Source organism: Lepidochelys kempii, chromosome 2, assembly GCF_965140285.1.
Source record: "Lepidochelys kempii isolate rLepKem1 chromosome 2, rLepKem1.hap1, whole genome shotgun sequence".
NCBI lineage: Eukaryota > Metazoa > Chordata > Testudines > Cheloniidae > Lepidochelys > Lepidochelys kempii.
This window is the reverse complement of record NC_136381.1, coordinates 72263554-72285884: the sequence shown is the minus strand read 5'-3', so window position 1 is coordinate 72285884 and position 22331 is coordinate 72263554. Positions and strand designations below refer to the sequence as shown.

Genomic DNA, 22331 nt, shown 5'->3' with positions numbered 1-22331 from the left:
TGATCCCTCACATTTTGTTCCTCTTCAATTCCATTCAAAGAAGCTATTTCTCTGTACTTAGCCTCTATATCAACCAATGCCACTGCTTTCCCATCCATTAGCGCTGTGAATCCAGCTGAGTCACACAGTTTGCAGTAGTAAAATCAGTATTCGTTTCTGTTCCTTTTACCTTTTCATGCAAAGCATTTAACACAGTCTTGATATAGCACTTGATGTGATATGCAGTGTCATATGTGTGGGCATCTTTTGGGTCAATACACGCACTTAATTTTACATTTCTTGCAACATTCTCATTAAGAGCGACTGCTTCCTACAGTTTCTCACCTGTCTTGAAACTGTGATTAATTGATGCCATTGCGCTTCTGGTGGAAGAAGCAGGTATTCCTCTTGAAACACATGCCATGGGACCTAGTATAAGGTGAAACATGCCCACAGCTGACACTTGTCCTGGAATCTTCAACTTTTTACTGGTGCTTGACATAATTCCTCTCCAACCTTGCCAGATGAGTTTATGGGTGCACTTCTTATAGCATGTAAGGTGCCATTGAGCATAGTATTTAACCAGATCCTCCACAGTGGTATTCTCCAAAAATTTGGCTACTAGTCAGTGCTGTTCATCTCCCCATTGATGCCTAAAAAATCATCAAATTCAAAGTAAAACCAAGGATTTTGTTCTAAATTACTTTGGGATTGTAATGTATTATGTTATGTAATGTATGTTATGTAACTATGTGCTTACTGATTGCAGATAGATTCCAGTAATTTTTTGCTGTATGCTGACATGTTAACAAGTGCCTCACTACAACACTATTGGCATCATAAACAAAGCTGATAACCAGTACTACTGAACCACTTCCTTTTTGCCAATGATGGCAAATCAACTTAAAGTACTCCTTCCATTTATAGTAACCTGTAACATGGAAAAAATTAATCAGGCAGCATGTTCTGAGCACTAATTGATAACTCGGTAGTGTTGGGATATGTTAGGGTTAAGTGCAACAATAAGCTGCTAATGTGCTGACATGCTATTAGGGGACAAAGGCATATGTAGGCAATATTTTTGTGTCTAATACATAAGTTACAGATTCTTTAGTATTACTTTGTCTAATACATAATTTACAAATTCTTCAGTATTTCCTTGTCTAAAATATAAGTTGATAGATTCTTCCCTTCTCTGTTGCTTATAAAGATGGATAAGGATGCAGCTGAAAAGGAGACTTCAGGAATCATAGAATCATAGAATATCAGGGTTGGAAGGGACCTCAGGAGGTCATCTTGTCCAATCCCTTGCTCAAAGCAGGACCAATCCCCAATTAAATCATCCCAGCCAGGGCTTTGTCAAGCCTGACCTTAAAAACTTCTAAGGAAGGAGATTCTACCACCTCCCTAGGTAACGCATTCCAGTGTTTCACCACCCTCCTAGTGAAAAAGTTTTTCCTAATATCCAACCTAAACCTCCCCCACTGCTCTTGTGTAAAATGCTCTTTGTGTAAAAGAAGGTAAAAGGAATGTTATCGTCCCCTTCCTCCCTTTCCCAGCTACATAAACAAGCCCTGGCTTAGGGCCCTTTCCCCACCCTCCCCTGAGAACTGTTCACAGGCCCTCCCTCCCTCCCCTGAGAATTGCTGATGAGGGAGATTTATGGCAACAAATTGTTGCAAAGAAATGTATCTTCGAGGTAAAAGTAATGTGTAATGCTATAAGTAATAAATAGGGTTTACTAACAGTGGGTATTTCTATTACTTAATAAGTGTTTTGGGGTATTGTAACAAATTTAAGTGTGTGCATACTAATCTAAACAAAAAAAGTGTATTGTAATCAATTCAGTGCTTACTGAGCAATTGGGTCCAGGGGAACAAGTATCACAATAAAGGATTCCATCTACTCAATCCGCCTCTGGGTCAACCTGCTCCTCTTCCTCTAACAAGTAGTATCAGGTTTCAGAGTAACAGCCATGTTAGTCTGTATTCGCAAAAAGAAAAGGAGTACTTGTGGCACCTTAGAGACTAACCAATTTATTTGAGCATAAGCTTTCGTGACCTACAGCTCACTTCATCGGATGCGTACTGTGGAAAGTATAGAAGATCTTTTTATACACACAAAGCATGAAAAAATGGGTGTTTACCACTACAAAAGGTTTTCTATCCCCCCACCCCACTCTCCTGCTGGTAATAGCTTATCTAAAGTGATCACTCTCCTTACAATGTGTATGATAATCAAGTTGGGCCATTTCCAGCACAAATCCAGGTTTTCTCCACCCCCCCCCCCCCCCCCCCCCACACACACACACAAACCCACTCTCCTGTTGGTAATAGCTTATCTAAAGTGATCACTCTCCTTACAATGTGTATGATAATCAAGGTGGGCCATTTCCAGCACAAATCCAGGGTTTAACAAGAATGTCTGAAGGGGGGGAGGGGTAGGAAAAAACAAGGGGAAATAGGTTACCTTGGATAATGACTTAGCCACTCCCAGTCTCTATTCAAGCTCTATTCAACTGTGGACACAGTTGGCAACGGGCTTTGTTGCAAGGATAGATTCCTGGGTTAGTGGTTCTGTTGTATGGTATGTGGTTGCTGGTGAGTATTTGCTTTAGGTTGGGGGGGGGGGGTGTCTGTAGGCAAGGACAGGCCTGTCTCCCAAGATTTGTGAGGGTGTTGGGTCATCCTTCAGGATAGGTTGTAGATCCTTAATAATGCGTTGGAGGGGTTTTAGTTGGGGGCTGAAGGTGACGGTTAGTGGCGTTCTGTTATTTTCTTTGTTAGGCCTGTCCTGTGCCCACATATCTATTCAGGGGACACCACCACAGGGCCTAATAACATCAGCCACACTATCAGAGGCTCGTTCACCTGCACATCCACCAATGTGATATATGCCATCATGTGCCAGCAATGCCCCTCTGCCATGTACATTGGTCAAACTGGACAGTCTCTACATAAAAGAATAAATGGACACAAATCAGATGTCAAGAATTATAACATTCATAAACCAGTCGGAAAGCACTTCAATCTCTCTGGTCACGCGATTACAGACATGAAAGTTGCGATATTACAACAAAAAAACTTCAAAACCAGACTCCAGCGAGAGACTGCTGAATTGGAATTCATTTGCAAATTGGATACAATTAACTTAGGCTTGAATAGAGACTGGGAGTGGCTAAGTCATTATCCAAGGTAACCTATTTCCCCTTGTTTTTTCCTACCCCTCCCCCCCTTCAGACGTTCTTGTTAAACCCTGGATTTGTGCTGGAAATGGCCCACCTTGATTATCATACACATTGTAAGGAGAGTGATCACTTTAGATAAGCTATTACCAACAGGAGAGTGGTTTTTTTGGGGGGGAAGGTGTTGGGGGGGGGAACCTGGATTTGTGCTGGAAATGGCCCACCTTGATTATCATACACATTGTAAGGAGAGTGATCACTTTAGATAAGCTATTACCAGCTGGAGAGTGGGGTGGGAGGAGGTATTGTTTCATGCTTTGTGTGTATAAAAAGATCTTCTACACTTTCCACAGTATGCATCCGATGAAGTGAGCTGTAGCTCACGAAAGCTTATGCTCAGATAAATTGGTTAGTCTCTAAGGTGCCACAAGTAGTATCAGGCAAGGGCCACAATTTAACTTCGCAAGGGCTGCACGTTTGACATTCCTGTATTAAAATAAAGCATAAAAAACATTTTCTTGAATATATATGTGCACAATTGTTCTAGTTTGCCATGTTTGGTACCATTGTGTTTGTGGGAGAAAAGGGCTTTTGAATGATATCCAGCTCAACCCACTTCTGATCACAATGTATTATCAAAATTTTCACTAACCAGAGGTCCTGGAGCATGCCATAGAGGGTGATTTCAAGCTGCTCCAAGATATCGTCAGAGAATCTTTCTAGCATGGCAGTATCTTCAGCTGGAATCTATTCTTCTTGTCCTTCCAGTATAGGAGGTGCTCATTGTAGAGGCTGGGAGATGGGATATTATGTATCACGGCTTCAGGCAGATAGCCAATGTGCAGTGAGCTCAGGTGATCCAAGCCATCAAAACAAAATCTTAGAGCTATTATCTGCTGACACAAGTTAGAGACAAGAGCTTGGTGAATTTTTCAGATCAATAGTTTATTCAGTTTGGTCCTGGGGAAAAAAAATCACGCTGGAGTAAAGAGGTGGTCCGACCCAATAACTTTTAGTCCAGTTAGGGCACTCAGCTGGGATGTGGAAGACCCAGATTTGAATTTCCAATCTGGAGCAGGAATTTGAATCCACATCTCCCCACTCCCACATAGGTGCTCTAACCACCACCAGAGGCTATACTCTCTCATGTCTCCTTTTGAGTATATTTCATTTTTCATAAAATAATTGAATAATCATTGGGCCAGAAGGATTAAGAGAGACTCTATGGGTGGTAATGGCACTCCCCTGGGACACAGGAGACTCAAGTTCAAGTCCCTGCTCTGATGTTTCTTGAAGTATTTTATACAAAGTGGAACAGTTCCAATGGGAGAAATAGAGATTCATTTAAAGTGTTCTTTAAGTCATCTACCAAAAATAACCTAAAATAAAACAGGTGAAATGAGGTGCTGCTGTTCAAGTGTGAATACTTTGCTTGTATATAGTATTTCAGATATTTTTGTGATGCACTCACCTTTTCTTCATACCCTATCTCTGCTTTTCTTTCCCCTATCTCAACCATCTTCTGTGTCCTCCAAATTATAACTCTCACTGAATGACAGCCTTGAATTTTTCTGTGATTTTCAAAGCAATCTTCAGGTGAGGAATAACCAATTCTAAATGGGTTGTAATTGTATAGATTTGGGATTTGTACAGCCTAATAACTCAAATTCTGATGGCTAGATTCCTAGCTCAAAGTACTAAAGTAGCTGTATACATTATATGACCAGCACTGTTAACCTCATCACATGGACCATATTTTTAAATCTGTGGTGTCATTCTCTTTATATAATGCCAGTTTTTATAGAGACTGAAATCAGATTTTAGAAAACAACAAATCAACCTACACAAGTCCTCTTTCTCTGTGTTTGAAAGAAGAGAAGATGTTTATTGCCCATGTCATTCATACTCAGATGCTTGAGTCCACAAATATACATTTACACACTTGAGACGTGTTGTCTTCTCTTTTACTTGGTCCTGTCAGTGTATATTTACTCTGAGAGTTATCCCAATTACTGTACACAGAACTTGCACAACAAACTTAATTTCTGCTCTGCTTTCACTCTTTTGCACACACCTTGTTACCAAATTAGATTTTCCCCTTCCATAGAACTGATGGATGTTTGGTGTAGTATTTGGTTGTGTTGGGAGAAGGTCATTTAGTAGAGGGATAGACAGAAGGCTGGCATCCATAGGAGGGCAAAGTTAAGGTTGAGGTGCTCAGTCTGTGTTGAGCAGTAGTTGTGGTAACAGTAAGGTGTGTAATTGTGGATGGACAAGTACTGTTGGGTGACTTTTATCTGGCAGCAGCTGCATATCAACCCTTCTCTCTTATAGGATAGGATCAGTCAGAAAAATGTAGCTCCTGATGGAGAAGCTTTTATGTGTTCCTGTTTCCATCAGTGAAGCTTGCATGAATCTGTGCCTCTCACTAGTCACATTTGTGTGCCTTCAGCACCGATCAATCAGGTTTGTGTGCATAATGCATAAATCTTCAATTATAATGTGAACAATAGATAAAGATGACCCTAACCTTTAAACAAACAAAAACTACCCATTGTACTAGATCTGTTCAAAATCCACATCTTTACCAAGTTTTGTGTAGATAGACAAACTTTTAAAGAGCTTTTAGTTATCAATGAAAAGTAAAACTGTCAAGCAACAAATTCATCCAGAGTCCAAATTCAAAGACTTCTTATTCATATGTTATTAAGAGAAACCAAACAAACACTACGTAGGACATAAAAACTAACCCCGTATGACATTTCACACCAAGTGGCGACCTTCTTTTAAAGAAACACAAGAATTTTGTCCCCTTTTAAGCACATTTTAGAATGCAACCCTAACTAGGAAATCACTGCCAGGTAGCTGCATGTTGATATGTTCATCATATACGTTTTTCTTTTTCCTTCAGTGGTTTAGATGTGGAGTTTTCATTGGCCCTTAATTGAATTATGGGCACAAGTCCCATAGAAAGTCAATGGGAGTTGTGCTCCTAAGTCACTTGTGTTGTTTTGAAAACCCTTTAGGTCTTCATCCATTCATTTTCTCTTTGTGTCTCTACAAATGCTGTGGTAGATCGTCATAACACGATACTTTCTCTCCTTTCTTATATGTTGTGATAAGCAGAGAAACCATTAACAATGTTTACCTTCTAAACTATTGTTCTTTATATCTGAGTTAGTACTCATTGATATGAATGGTGCAGTTTATACCTCAAAGCTATGTATAGGGGACTTGCTTCTGAAAGCATAAAATGGTACATTATTAAAGATACTTGGATCTTTTAAAAAAAAAATTAGCATTCTTATGCTTTTGGTGACTGAGCTATACAGACTTTATTCACAAAACATTTCTAATTAGATTATCTATTTACATATATGTTGTGTTTTCTAACTCGATTTTTATTAAATATATAAATGTTTTAATAGATTACTATCAACCATTGTAGAACCACTTATATCTTTTGAGTGCATTATGCAGGATTCTGTATTGTAACTTGTTCTGAGGTGTATTTCTAAAATCACAGCAGCGCCTTACATGAAAAGAAGTGTAAGAAATGAGAAAAATCCATCTGGTCCCCTCTATAATTGAACATTTTTCATTGCTTTCAAAATCACCTTCCAGTTCTTTACTATACTCCCCAATTCTCTCCCTCCCCAGAAACCAGAGTACCAGTAGGTGGCTCTTGAACTGTGCTTTAGTTGCCTTCCCTGTAGATTTTTCCACATTATTCTTGTTCAACAGTTCAGCCCAGGTTCTGTAGTTTTCTCATTTTAGTCTCCCTTTTACTATTGGGTGAACGCTTCCTCATTGGGAAAAAATTACCTGTCACTTTTACCAATCCCTTTTATAATCTAAAAAGCTTTTCCTGGATTACCACAAAATATCTTTTTAAGTAAGAACAAGCCTCAAGTCCTAGCCTTTCCACATATTTAGTTTTTTTGAAAGCAAGTGTTAGTGTTTTATTGTATTCTGTCCAGTAATTCTGCCTTCCTCTCCACAGTAATGCAAGGTAACTGCTATTAGCTTTCATATGTTGTGATCTGTGAATTAGTAACAGATTAAAATTAGTCAATAGAGTAACTCAGATCTAGTTACATTTTATTTAAAGGGATAGTAATTATTATATCCTATTGGGCATTCTTAGGGCAATACTCATCAAGGTTAGTCTATGTGATCAATATAAGTATCTAGTGATCTTTCAAGTAAAGTTGCAAATGCACTTACCTGGCAATTAGTCACTGATTCTTAGGGTATGTCTACACTTGCAGAGTTTTTGGGCTGTAAGTTTCACAGGTGAGAGGGAACTAGTGAAAGTAAAGCACTAGTTTGTGTGCTCGCTGAATTCCTTAGGCGTCAGAGAGTGTTTACGTTAGCAGCACTTTCACCGAGGAGAGGAGCACTCTAGGGCAGCTATCCCCCAGTGCAGCTCTCTCCAGTTTGACGGGTAGGGGAAAGGGGTGTGTGTGATCATGGGGCATCCTGGGTCCCTGCCCAACCTCCTCTCCCCAAACACTGACAAGCTCCAGTAGCTCAGCATTGCTCCAAGCAGAGGATCTTTTGCTCCCTGGGGCAGGCATTGTCACCTGGCCAGATAAGTGAGCACTTGTCAAGAAAACAGGAAGGGGAGTTTCAAAGTTCCCGGGGCTTTACAGGGGGATGGGTGGATGTCTGTTTACCTGGCAACAGAGCTTCTGGCCAGAGTGGTCACCTAGGCACCATGGGATAGCCTCCAGAGGCTAAAAGTCTGTTTAAACAGGAAGAACGTGTCTTCACTTGCACATCACCACAAAAGCATCACCTGTAAGAGCTGTACGCCTTTCGTGGAGGTGGTTTTCTTTTTGCGGTGAAATTTCTGAGTTTCACTGCAAAAAGTCATTGGCAAGTGTAGATGCTCCCATGGCTTTTGCACAAAAAAGGGACTTTTTTCGCTTTAAATGGCAAGTGTAGACATGCCCTTAGAGTTAACAGTTTGGGAAAGACGCGAACAGTACAATTTAGAAGTAGAACTGGCAAAACCAAGAATAAATCAGTGTTTTCCCTAGTTCACAAATAATGAAAAAGTTTGTGTGTTCAAACTAATTTTTATTGCACATTGACAGTGTTTATGCAGGTGAAAAGTATCATTCATGTTGTTGATGGTGGCAGGAAAGACTATAAGTAAGATTGGCCCTGATAAAAATCATTTTCTCCCTGATTGGTGATCAGGGACCATCTTCTGTTGATCCCTGGGTGGTGATCTGCTGACAGAAATCCCTCTGGGTCTTCTATTTATTTTGGGATACATGAATTCAGGTAAGCTCTTTGTGTGCCCCATGACATCCTTCCTGCTATCCATCCATGAGCAAAATTACAGTGTAATGTAGTATAATTCTCAGCAGCACTTAAATTCAATTAATGCTTTTTAAAATGCCTGCACATAAATCTGAATCAGTTTTTAATGATGCACAAACCAAGATTATCAGTTGTCCCCCTTTCCTCTAAGCAAATGATTGAATCCAAGGCTGTCTCACTGCCATTAATTATTATTATTATTATTATTACAAATATACAAGAACTTTGACACAAATCGTTTAGTTCTGTGGCATCAACATAACTTATATGTCTTTTGCACCCTGATCCTGTCTATTCATTCCTGCTTAGCACTTTGGAAAATGCTGTTGTAGACCATCATAACATGATACTTTCTCTCCTTTCTTACATGCTTTGATGATCAGTGAAACAGTTAACAATGTTTACCTTTTAAACTATTGTTCTTTATATCTGAGTTAGTACCCATTGATATGAATGATGCAGTTTATACCTCAAAGCTATAGCTTCAGGCTCTTTGCAAACTCAAGTAGACATCTTTGCACCTGTTGATCTCAGATAATATTTAGAAGGCTTTCTTCACAACCATAGCAATTCAAGATTTTGTTTTTAAAGAATAGAGATGAAAGAAAAGCTGAGTTTCTCGAGAAGAACTGAGTCTGTCCACACCTCGATCATTAACTATTTTGGGGGGGAGGGATATTCCACAACTCATATGACGCTGCTTTAAAGCATTGTTGTCTTCACATTTTCTTAAGTTATTATATATCAGAAAATTTAACAAGGTTGTTTGACTGCTCTCATTTGCTGCATGGAGTTTGGAAACTCTGATTTGCTGGCAAATGGTGTGAAAACAGAAAGAACTGGGACTTCCTGAACGTTGGTTGGAATCTTTAGTTAAACCTCTCATATGCATTATGATACATTCCTTTATTACATGATCACATACTATTTTTTCCACAGAATCCCTGCCTAATTTAGTGTACAGGGTGGATATACAAGGGGATAGAATTAAGGTTACACAAACAACCATAAATCTGGCATTTCCTAACTTTTAAGTGCTTTACTTTGTAACCTAAATAACTTTCTTTTAATGTAATATTTATGAATAATAATAACAGCAGAATCTTTACAAGGTCTTAATGAACCTCACAGGTACCTGTTTGAGGCCCATGAACAATGAATCTTTTCAGGGTTACAATTACCGAAACACATGTGCTAACTGATAATATTTATGCTAATGCACTGAAAATGTAATGTCCAGTAATGATAATTATGAAGCATATAGGAACATTCAGCTAGTAAGATTACTGAATTGACTTGAAAAATTCTCAGACTATAATATAATAATTCTCAGACTATAATTCTCAGACTATAATAATAATTACATATTAAATTAAATTAAATCTTAGTCTGTTGAGAAAAAAAACAGGGAAAACTATATGCTTTGTACTCATAATACCTAGTATCAATATAATAAATATTTCAGTGTTCCAGTGTAGTATTGGTTTCTGCTCTTGAGTTTTAGGTATAATTTAATTGTACTTGCAGAAGTAGGGGTAGAAAAGGAAATGGAACACTACTTTATTATAGGTTTCAGAGTAACAGCCGTGTTAGTCTGTATTCGCAAAAAGAAAAGGAGTACTTGTGGCACCTTAGAGACTAACCAATTTATTTGAGCATGAGCTTTCGTGAGCTACAGCACGAAAGCTCATGCTCAAATAAATTGGTTAGTCTCTAAGGTGCCACAAGTACTCCTTTTCTTTTTACTTTATTATAGTGAGTGTTGGTTCATGTTGCAAAGCAGCTTCTATGACAACACCCTGTTTTCTCATGCTCAAAGCTTTCTGAATTTCCATTCTTGGCTTCCATCTGAAAATAATTTTTTGTTGGAAAATTGGAGTAAAATCCCTGGCAGAGTGGTGACAATTCACTTCTCCCAATGTTTAAAAACAAAAAAACACTCTAAACAGATTTTTTTTAAAAAATAAAGCACAGATGGCAGATGTGTGAAACTTGGCATAAACTTAGTCATTTTAGTTGAGAATTAGTGATTTGGGGAGTTGAGAAAGAACTCTGGAGCAATTAAAAATTCACTTCTGAGCATGGCCAGATTTTATCTGCTCAGATTTTAACAGAGATTAATGAAGACCCACCCATTTATTACATCACTGCACAATCCCCCGAGCCGGGGTTTCTACTTTCAGGCTGTTTCAGCATTTGGCACAAGGTTGTAAATGTTTCATTGAATTACACAAGGCAAAATTATCTAGATAAGTTATCTATCCCTCAACGTCATGGACAGGAGAAAATGACAGTCTTAAAAATATGAGAGATACAGTCACTTTGGGGGGATCTGGCAATTTTTGTTGACTCTACAATATTCTCAGCATTCTTAAAAAAAATCTATTCTAGACACCCTAGAAATACCGTCCAGAGTGATCAAATAAACAGTCTGTAAACGGACCCTATATATTGCTTGGCAATGTGGAAAAAAGAAGAAGCCATCAAAGTGTTCTCTTTTTCTCCTTTAATTTACACTGAACTAGATGGACTTTTACATTTCAGTGGGAATTTTGAATGTATTCAACTCAGAAATTCAACCATATTTGCCACAATGCACAATTCTTTATGCATGGAGCAAGTTCAGTGTTCAACTTTCCACCATGAAAAAGAAAGCCAGCCATGTTAGTAACCTTCTGTCATACAATTAAGACCACTTATGTAAGCTCAGTAACGGGGGTGCCTTTGTGATGTATTGTTTTGTTTCTTATATTTAATCTCTTTGCTTTCACTTTCAGGAGTTGGAATTTTCCAATCTGTTTGCAGTCCTTCACTGCATCCACTCATTCTTCGCTGCCAAAGTGGCTTGTTTGGACCCATTGTATGTAGGCAGTCAAGCTGCCACATCTGCTGTTGCCACGACTTCTGGTACTGGCAAATTAAAGTATACTACTTGACATCTTGCATTTCGGCACTGCCACTTACCAACAGAACATAACAATGTATAAATATTAATCAAATTTAGACCTTTGGGGACCTGCGAACATGGAAACCAATCCAAAAGGCAAGCCATGCCTCAGTTTCAGCAGAAAAATGGTCACATGGGATCATACATTCATCTCTGTTCTGCAACTCCAGTAAATAATCCTAGCTGAAACCCTGGAATAGGATGGATATGCTTTTAGTATGATCTGTTTGTACTTACATAGTGCTTTAAGCAACACTGGAGGCAAAAGGGGAAAAATGATACAGTGAAGCACTTAAGTATTAAATAAAATTTTCAGCTGTCTGTAATAACACACAACTAGAATTGTCATTTACTTGTTTTCAGATGTTTTTATATGACAACATACATAGCTCTGAGTATGAACGTAGGGCAATATCATAATAGTATAAATGACACAACAGCAAGCAAGAGGCATATTGTTTGTGACAACAAGGACATAAGCATGAAAGGGCATTTGTGTAAGTATCTCCGCAAAGAAGAAAGCACTTTAAACACTCTTGTAAATTCATACTGTTTTCCTATTTGGAAACCTGCTATTGTTGTTTATTTTGTTGTCATTCTGTTCTAATAGTAATGATAAAGTTATAGCCATATTGGTCGAGCACATAAAGACAAATATAATGGAGAAACTTTTACAGACACAGGACCCTCTTCAAGTCAAAATAGGTGGGATATGATTTTGATTTCAATTATAAATTAAGTACAAGTTAGAGATAGATCTGGTACAACAGTTGCTTTGTTCATTCTCCTGTTTTAAAGGGAAGGAGGTCTTGTCAGCTAACGGTATTTGTACACAAAACCTAAGTATTGAATTTTGTTTCAGATATACATCTAGCGGATTGTTTCAGTATGTAATGTTGATTTCATATCATAAGCAAGGAGGCAAGAACTCTGTTCCACTCAGGCTCTTAATAAAACAGGCACTAGCAGTAACACTAGAAATATGATTCCACACCTTGAATTCTTATCAATTAAATGGCATTATTCCTTTCTATTTATGTATTTATTTAGTTTAAGATAGGAACAAATTAAATAAACTGCAAAGCTAGAATAATTGACATAATACACAATAGCTTTCTATATTTAAAATATGACGTAATCCAGGACTACATATTATATATATTATTCGAAGAGCCTCACTTCATGATGAATGTAAAACTCAAAGAGTAAATTTGGAACTACTCTCCACGCATCCAAAGATACATTACTTGAATACCCATTTTTTGGAAATGACTTTAATTTTGAACTAGCAGATATATCTCTGAATATGATCAAATGTTGGGAATACGAGTGTGATGTAGCTGAAACCTAGTAAATTGAGGGTCTTTTTTTAAAAAACATGACCCCATAACGCAAAAGAATCAAATATTTATACACCTACAGTAACACACACAAATTTTATTGCAAAAAAAAATATATATATATATATATATATATATATATAGCCTGCTGCAGCTGTAGCTTATGTACAATGTTTTAAATACTAATCATTATTCTGTTGTTTTTTGTTATTTCTGGACTATGTTGGGGTGGCAGTTAGGGGGAGGAAAAGAAAAGTTCCCAAGTTTGGAAAAGGATTCAGCCGTTTAAAAACAAAAAACTTGAATACTTGAGTATGAATGTAAAGTAACAATTCTACATTTAGGTCCCAGTCCTTCCATTTAGAATGTATGGGCAGACCCTTGCACATTTGCTGGGATCCATCTATGTGTCATAAATTGCAGGATCGGTCTAACTCCTCCATGCGTTCTATCAGCTAGAAATGTACATATCAGGTGAGAGTTATGGACACACTTTTTAAAGCTCTGCCTTATGTGCCAGACAGGTTAAATCCATCAGTGTTCCAGGTAATGTATATTATTTTATCTTCATACATACATTTAGAGGAACTTTTTTTTTTCAGAAGGGGCACAATTCAAAATGAATTTTTGGGACATACCTGATTGCTTGTTTCTCTATGTGTGTGTGATTTTTATCACCAACACTTGGCTTTACCCACATAAGAGGGAGCCCACCTTTTTGAAAGTCTGCCCATTATACTCACAGTAGGGCCTGACTCACAGAACATTAAGTACAGTTACGTTGATTGCCCCATTAAAAAAACTGCCAGCACATTTTACCTAGTTAGCATGGTTATTTCTCATACTAACTACCATACTGTGGTATCTCAGCTACTTGTTGGCAAAAAATGATTTTTTAATAACTATTGTGTGTGTATATATTCTCAATACATTGAAGAACAAATTCTGTCCTTGTTGAAACCTATGAACAATTCTTATGAACTTCAGTGGGACCCAGGATTTGGCCCTTAGATAACATGAACTCCAGATGTTTTGAATCTGAAACTGTCACCATCTCAGGGGTTAAGCATAGTAATTGGGCTTCTTTTCCTGTCAAGAAAGCATCAAGTGGAAACATTATAATGCAACAATGAAAATTTTAAAAACAGGAGACAAGTTTTGTTTTAAGAATAGTTTTACTGCCCCCCCCCCTTTTAAAAATCATTATTATGGCTCTCAGCTATTGCAGTAGTGGTGTAAATAAATACCTAGATAAATAGATTGCTAGTGGTACCAGAACTAAAAACCAATCAACATATATAGAGCTAAAGTCTGTCCTCAGTTTACACCAGTACACATTATACACAGGATTCTACTACTGGAATTGAGAGCAGACTTTGGCTCAACTCAATTTACGAGGTTTTCTTTAAATTCATATAAAACTCTGAATATAGTACCATATATGAAACATAACGGATAGCATTCCATGTGAAAGCACTAAGATTTGAAGAGTTTCATATGACAGAATGTGATTTGAAATCAAACACATTCTACATAGTGCTGAAGAGGATCAGTGAAATGTTTGAGGCAAAATCCCCCCTTCCAAGCTACACTGGAGATTTGTTACATAATCTGTATATAGAACTGCCATTATCACCAGAGGGAGTTTTGCACATGTAACAAGTATAGAATATTTAAAAGATGCTGCAGTGAAAATTGGAAAGCAGAATTTTTCCTTGGTTTGGAAGATCTAAATGGACTTATGGGATTCATCAGTATTTTTTATTTCAAAAAGCTGAAGTCATAACATTAGCACTGACTGCATTTCTGTCTTGGTATACAAATACAAGAATGCTTGCATACTAATGACACAAGGTGAATGGGGTAATATCTTTTATTGGGAGAAGTTGGTCCAATGACAGAGATATCCTCGTCTTTCTTGTGTCCTGGGACTGGCATGTATTACCCCACCATTACATACTAGTGTCACAGAAATAAATCTTTTCCCAATTTATTCAGCGATGGATATGCCTGTCAGGTTGTTCATCCTAGAGAGGGGTAACTGGTAATTGGAAAGTCAACATTGGGACCAAGGGAGGCAAATTTCAAAGTATATATTACACAGCCTATAAAAGTCATGAGAAATGTGAAATGCGTTATAAAAATGTTTAAGGGCCATTAACTTCTCTTGGATACATTTATGAGTCTCCCATTTTAATCACTTCATGGACATGTGTTCAACCCCAAAATGTATGTATAGTAGTATTAACACAGGAAATATTACAGTCAAACAATTGGATGCATTAAAAAGTTTATAATTCTGTGCATCCAAGCAACTATAAAAACTGTATACAAGTAATGAAACTATCATTTTCTGGGAAAAGGCTGTGTTACAATTGATACCAACCTTTCTGTTACCAAAACAAACAAAAAAACAAACTCTTGGAATAATATGTGTGTTGTACTATCTCTGGCATTGAGCCTGGAATTAGTTGGATCAAAATATTTCTTTACACAAAATGTACCTTGTCTATCTTATAAGATATACAACTGTTAATTGTAGGTTAAAATACTTGATTTGAGTCATGATGGAAAATTTTATATTGACCTGAACTTCACAGAGTTAACCATAGGCTGGTATGTTTCATGGGTATAATATAGATGTAATTCTGTTATAAAAGTATTGTAGATTCTGATGATACAATGTTCTGTATTTGACCAGTGAAGAAATTATATGTTTCACTTTCCTAAATCTATTTACAAATCTAGGACCAGATTTTTGAAAGAATTTAGTACTCAGCTGACTGAGATCTTTTGAAAATAGGGCCCCAACTATGGGCACTCAGCACTTTGAAAACCCAGCTCCTAGCTTTCAGTTTGGACTACTCAAACCAGAATTCTTAGGAATACGGTGAGCCTCATTCCTTAAAATTATAATATACTGTATCTATAGCATTTAGAGTTAGACACCAAAACACTTTCTCACCAAATTAGGCCCTGACTTACACATGCTTAACTTGACTTCAGTAGGACTTCTCACAGTGCATAAAGTTAAACATATGAGTAAGCCTTTGCAGGATTGGGGTCTTAATGCCTGATTCTGCTCCCAATGAAGTAAATGTCAAAATCCCTTTGGCTTCACTGTGATTGGAACAAAAGTGTCAGCTCCCTTAACTAAGGGTATGTCTGCCTTGCAATCAGATGGTATAATGGCGGCATGAGTAGCCATGCCCGAGCTGGCTTTGATCTAGCTAGATCTAGCTGGATCAAAGCTAGCTTGAATAACAATAGCAGTGAAGCCAAAGCACCATGGGAGGCTGCATGGCCTACCCCCACCCACCCAGAACCCTGGGAATGTACTCAAGCAGGTACCACCATGCAGTCATACTACCTCCTGTGTAGCTAGAGCAAAGCTGGCTCGGGTATGTCTATACATGCTGCCTTCACACCACCTAATTGCACTGTCGACATACCCTGGCCATCCACAGCATATTGTTTTAAACAAATGATGTTAATTCCTTCAATGCCTTAAGATGTATCTTGTGTCCAATAAACTGACAAAGAGGCATAAGATCATGCGAATGTACAGTGGATGCCATTATAAAGGCAGCATCCAACACTTACATACAGTGGTATCTACGATACCATAACTTTTCCTGTGTTTAAAAATATGAATTAATTCGGGCAAGTGTGTGCTGACTCCATGGAATCATTTGGCAAATGCTGATGAATTAATAGTGATCACGGTACATTATATTGTACATTTCACTGGCTTCGAGTTGCAGAGTGATGGTGGAATCCCAATACAGCCAATGTTTGAGCCTAATATGGGCCCCTTTCCCTTTACACAAGGTGCAAAACCTGAGGAGCAATGAGTAATGCTGCTCTACCCAGCCATTGCCCTGCTATAAACATACCCCACCCAGAAGCACTGCATGCCTGCAGAGCCCCTGTGCAGCCTTCTAAGCTCCTATCCCTGTCATGCGGAAGAGCTATACTGCTTCAGCTACACATAGAACTCGCTGTACCTGTGGAAGAGGGGACAGTATGTGTCCTTAATAAGGAGTATGGTCCTGATTTAGAAAAGCATCCCTGTTCTGGGAGGGTGCTTACGCCTGTGATTAACTTTAAGATCAAAGTGATTAAAGCTAAGCATGTGCATAAGTGCTTTCCTGATTAGGAATGGTCTTAAGCATGCTATTCAGTGCATTTCTGAATCAAGGCCTATAATTTCAACTAAATTTTGTGTACAAGTTTCCGTTAAAAAGTCACCATTTTCTAGCAGTGGTATCTGAGATGTGGCAGTTGTCTTCTGTTGTGAGCACTGGAAAATACTGTACTATCTGCATTATAGTGCTGTAATTGGTGGCAAATGCTAGCAACCACTCAACTCATGTTAGTTATCACCTTTTACTCAAGGGAATAAAAATATTTTCTATTTGGATTCTGTATATTATAACAGAACTTCCCTGTATCATAGTCTAGATAAAAATAGACTGGGCCAAGGTATAATCTAACCATTCTCCTTCAGATAATATAATCAGTTGTCACTTCTGAGAAATATGTATGACCTCCAGCTTCAACACCTTCCAAATAAAAATCCCAGCCAGTGTAATATATATTAAGAAAAAATATATCCATTGGGCACAACTTACCAAAGCAAGCATGAAGGCATAAAATATTATCTTTTAAACACTTCACGTGCTAAGAATATACATTTAAAGTAATAATATGTATATTAGTTCAAGAAATGACTATTGTTGAAAAAGGTGCACAATCTGGATATGGAATAAATAAATTGATTTTCATTAGCAATCTCATTTTCCCACACCTCCAAAAATGCTATTTTTGAATTATTCTTATCCCTTCGCACATCTGCAGTATATCTCATGAGTTTTAATTTCTTATGGAAAGAAATGACTGAACAAATGTAACAGAAATTGCTATATATTTCTAAATATTAAAGATTTAAAAATGAAGATGAAACCATTCAAATTATTTATTTCATTTTAATTATGTTTTTGTGGCTGTTTGTGATTATGTATGTGTGACAAACATAAGTCACATAGTTGTTTAAGATCATTAATGTACCACTAATAAAATTTTATCTCTGTTTTGTTTTGGGTTTTTATTGTTTGTTTTCTTTTTGTAAAGGAACATACCAGAAAAAATAGAAAATAAATACTTTTTAAATTATTTTTTTGTGTTCAGTTGTTCAGTGTGTGTTGTATTGTTCTAAGCAAGTCTGAGAGACCATCAGACTATCTAACCATTTTGGGATAATAAACTATTTCTGAAAGCCTAATACTATCAACTGGAAGAGGTAACTTGATGGAAGTATTCAGAGTAGCAGCCGTGTTAGTCTGTATCTGCAAAAAGAAAAGGAGCTGTAGCTCACGAGAGCTTATGCTCAAATAAATTTGTTAGTCTCTAAGGTGCCACAAGTCCTCCTTTTCTTTTTGATGGAAGTAGTCATCCAACACTCAGATCATCATACCCACTGTCCTACATGATCATATATCGTTTCATTACTGTTGATGGCTGATCATCATGGTGGTGTGGTTTTGAATTACTTTATTAAGTACATGTATATATATTTTTGCCCAGTTTTTCAGGGTTTTTTTTTTTCATAAGAGAAATTCCCATAGATTTTGATAAGAGTTAAAGGCATGCAAATACTGAAGGAGGGTGGTGCTTCTCTGTGGCTTTGTGCATGCAGGCACACTCTGCCAGATGTGGTACAGGGATTCTCTGCATATTCAATAGCTATTAACTATACCACAGGGTTGCCAAAAAATCTCGAAATCCAATTAATAGAATCACAGGGTCTGATCCTGCACCATTCAAATCAAGGAGATGTATAACACTGAGTTCAGTGAGAGCAGTTTACTTAATAATACAAGCCGTTCATGACAGGGTGCTGTGAGCAGCTATAAAATAAGCCCATTGAAAGCCAGCACCATGCTCATTTAGAGCACTCGGGGCACCTGATGTAGTTAGAGTAGGAGGGCCGTAGGGAGTCTGGGTTTAGAAAGGTAAAAGGGATCACTTGTACCTATAGGTTTCAGAGTAGCAGCCATGTTAGTCTGTATCCGCAAAAAGAAAAGGAGGACTGTGGCACCTTAGAGACTAACAAATTCATTTGAGCATTAGCTTTCATGACGTACAGCTCACTTCATCGGACGCATTCAGTGGAAAATACAGTGGGGAGCTTTATATACATAGAGAACATGAAACAATGGGTTTTACTCTACAACAAAAGTGGCGGATAGGCATTGTTTCACTTATGTAATAATTTATTCTAGCTTTATGTAACATAAAGTATAAGCTAACTGTTAGTTTATTTGAGCAATAAAATAGAGACAGTATGTATTCCTATCTCACCATTGAGTCACCTGTAAACTTCTCCAGTGTTTCAAGATTGTATTATTATTTTTTCAGTTATTTAATACTAATTCCTATTCCAGTGACTTAGGAAAAATAAGCAAGTTATTTATAAACTTTTTATTTTCCAAAAGCATTTCTCTTTATGGTGCAACCTGTATTAGGTACAGCTGGAGAGCTAAACCATTTAATTTCCTTATTGAAAAAGATAAATTCACTCTCTGCTTTCTATGTGCCTGTGTGGTGTGTGTATGAGAGAAAACAGAGCCACATTATCTGATGACTATAAGTCAGAGGGAGGGTGCGTGTGGTGACCTAGTGTAGGGGCAGAAGGGGCTTGGACCTGATGAAAGGGGTAAAAGGGCACCTGTCACTCTCAAGCTAGAGCTGCCAGCTTTTTTGGTGGAAGGTAGAAGTGGGGAGCAGAGCAGATGGGGGCATTTCCAGAAGGGATGATGTTGTGGGTACAGCATGCTCTTTTTGTGAGGTGGGAAGAGCCCCAAGAGGGTTGATTAGCTGGCTGGCCAATTTTATTTAGCCAAAACACTCTTTTTTTCCCACTGGAAAGCAGGTGGGCGGATCTATATGTGAGCACCAGTCCCACATTGCTTTTTGGTCCCCAGCCACCACTGGGTGGAAGAAAATAAAATGGTCTGTAAAGAGCAAAGGAGCAAGGAAAGACGGGTCACAGGAAAGCTTCTGTAGAGGTAATAAATCTCAAGCATTTACCAAAATGTGCTCTAGCTTTACCCTCAGACAGTTTAACTTTGAATGATTAATCTTTTTTGTTTTAAGAAAAGGAGTACTTGTGGCACCTTAGAGACTAACCAATTTATTTGAGCATAAGCTTTCGTGAGCTACAGCTCACTTCATCGGATGCATACTGTGGAAAGTGTAGAAGATCTTTTTATACACATAAAGCATGAAAAAATACCTCCCCCCACCCCACTCTCCAGCTGGTAATAGCTTATCTAAAGTGATCACTCTCCTTACAATGTGTATGATAATCAAGGTAGGCCATTTCCAGCACAAATCCAGGGTTTAACAAGAACTTCGGGGGCGGGGAGGTAGGAAAAAACAAGGGGAAATAGGTTACCTTGCATAATGACTTAGCCACTCCCAGTCTCTATTCAAGCCTAAGTTAATTGTATCCAATTTGCAAATAAATTCCAATTAAGCAGTCTCTCGCTGGAGTCTGGATGTGAAGTTTTTTTGTTGTAATATTGCAACTTTCATGTCTGTAATCATGTGACCAGAGAGATTGAAGTGTTCTCCGACTGGTTTATGAATGTTATAATTCTTGACATCTGATTTGTGTCCATTTATTCTTTTATGTAGAGACTGTCCAGTTTGACCAATGTATATGGCAGAGGGGCATTGCTGGCACATGATGGCATATATCACATTGGTGGATGTGCAGGTGAACGAGCCTCTGATAGTGTGGCTGATGTTATTAGGCCCTGTGATGGGTGTCCCCTGAATAGATATGTGGGCACAGTTGGAAACGGGTTTTGTTGCAAGGATAGGTTCCTGGGTTAGTGGTTCTGTTGTGTAGTTTGTGGTTGCTGGTGAGTATTTGCTTCAGGTTGAGGGGCCGTCTGTAGGCAAGGACTGGCCTGTCTCCCAAGATTTGTGAGAGTGTTGGGTCATCCTTCAGGATAGGTTGTAGATCCTTAATAATGCGTTGGAGGGTTTTAGTTGGGGGCTGAAGGTGACGACTAGTGGCATTCTGTTATTTTCTTTGTTAGGCCTGTCCTGTAGTAAGTGACTTCTGGGAACTCTTCTGGCTCTATCAATCTGTTTCTTCACTTCCACAGGTGGATATTGTAGTTGTAAGAATGCTTGATAGAGATCTCATAGGTGTTTGTCTCTGTCTGAGGGGTTGGAGCAAATGCGGTCGTATCGCAGAGCTTGGCTGTAGACGATGGATCGTGTGGTGTGGTCAGGGTGAAAGCTGGAGGCATGTAGGTAGGAATAGCGGTCAGTAGGTTTCCGGTATAGGGTGGTGTTTATGTGACCATTGTTTATTAGCACTGTAGTGTCCAGGAAGTGGATCTCTTGTGTGGACTGGACCAGGCTGAGGTTGATGGTGGGATGGAAATTGTTGAAATCATGGTGGAATTCCTCAAGGGCTTCTTTTCCATGGGTCCAGATGATGAAGATGTCATCAATATAGCGCAAGTAGAGTAGGGGCATTAGGGGACGAGAGCTGAGGAAGCGTTGTTCTAAGTCAGCCATAAAAATGTTAGCATACTGTGGGGCCATGCGGGTACCCATAGCAGTGCCGCTGATCTGAAGGTATACATTGTCCCCAAATGTAAAATAGTTATGGGTAAGGACAAAGTCACAAAGTTCAGCCACCAGGTTAGCCGTGATATTATTGGGGATAGTGTTCTTGACGGCTTGTAGTTCATCTTTGTGTGGAATGTTGGTGTAGAGGGCTCCTACATCCATAGTGACCAGGATGGTGTTATCAGGAAGATCACCGATGGTTTCCTCAGGAAGTCAGTGATGTCTCGAAGGTAGCTGGGAGTGCTGGTAGCGTAGGGCCTGAGGAGGGAGTCTACATAGCCAGACAATCCTGCTGTCAGGGTGCCAATGCCTGAGATGATGGGGCGCCCAGGATTTCCAGGTTTATGGATCTTGGGTAGTAGATAGAATATCGCAGGTCGGGGTTCCAGGAGTGTGTCTGTGCGGATTTGATCCTGTGCTTTTTCAGGGAGTTTCTTGAGCAAATGCTGTAGTTTCTTTTGGTAACTCTCAGTGGGATCAGAGGGTAATGGCTTGTAGAAAGTGGTATTGGAGAGCTGCCGAGCAGCCTCTTGTTCATATTCCGACCTATTCATGATGACAACAGCACCTCCTTTGTCAGCCTTTTTGATTATGATGTCAGAGTTGTTTCTGAGGCTGTGGGTGGCATTGTGTTCCGCACGGCTGAGGTTATGGGGCAAGTGGTGCTGCTTTTCTACAATTTCAGCCCGTGCATGTCGGCGGAAGCACTCTATGTAGAAGTCCAGTCTGCTGTTTCGACCTTCAGGAGGAGTCCACCTAGAATCCTTCTTTTTGTAGTGTTGGTAGGGAGGTCTCTGTGGATTAGTATGTTGTTCAGAGGTACGTTGGAAATATTCCTTGAGTCGGAGACGTCGAAAATAGGATTCTAGGTCACCACGGAACTGTATCATGT

General features: G+C 38.6%; 1 protein-coding gene across 13 annotated transcripts in view; it reads left to right on the top strand.

Annotated features, from left to right (window-relative positions):
* Nucleotides 1-12475, top strand: part of SNTG1 (syntrophin gamma 1) — a 525702-nt gene extending 513227 nt beyond the window's left edge. For 11 of the 13 annotated variants that reach the window (XM_073331218.2, XM_073331225.2, XM_073331233.2 and 8 more), the window contains one exon: nucleotides 11275-12475. In XM_073331218.2, coding sequence (XP_073187319.1) covers nucleotides 11275-11433 — 159 coding nt within the window. In that variant the 3' untranslated portion in view covers nucleotides 11434-12475. Of the gene's footprint in view, nucleotides 1-4722; nucleotides 4767-8371; nucleotides 8459-11274 lie in introns of those variants that run through there. The other 2 variants (XM_073331226.2, XM_073331228.2) reach the window with 2 other exon arrangements.
* The last annotated feature ends 9856 nt before the right edge of the window (nucleotides 12476-22331 follow it).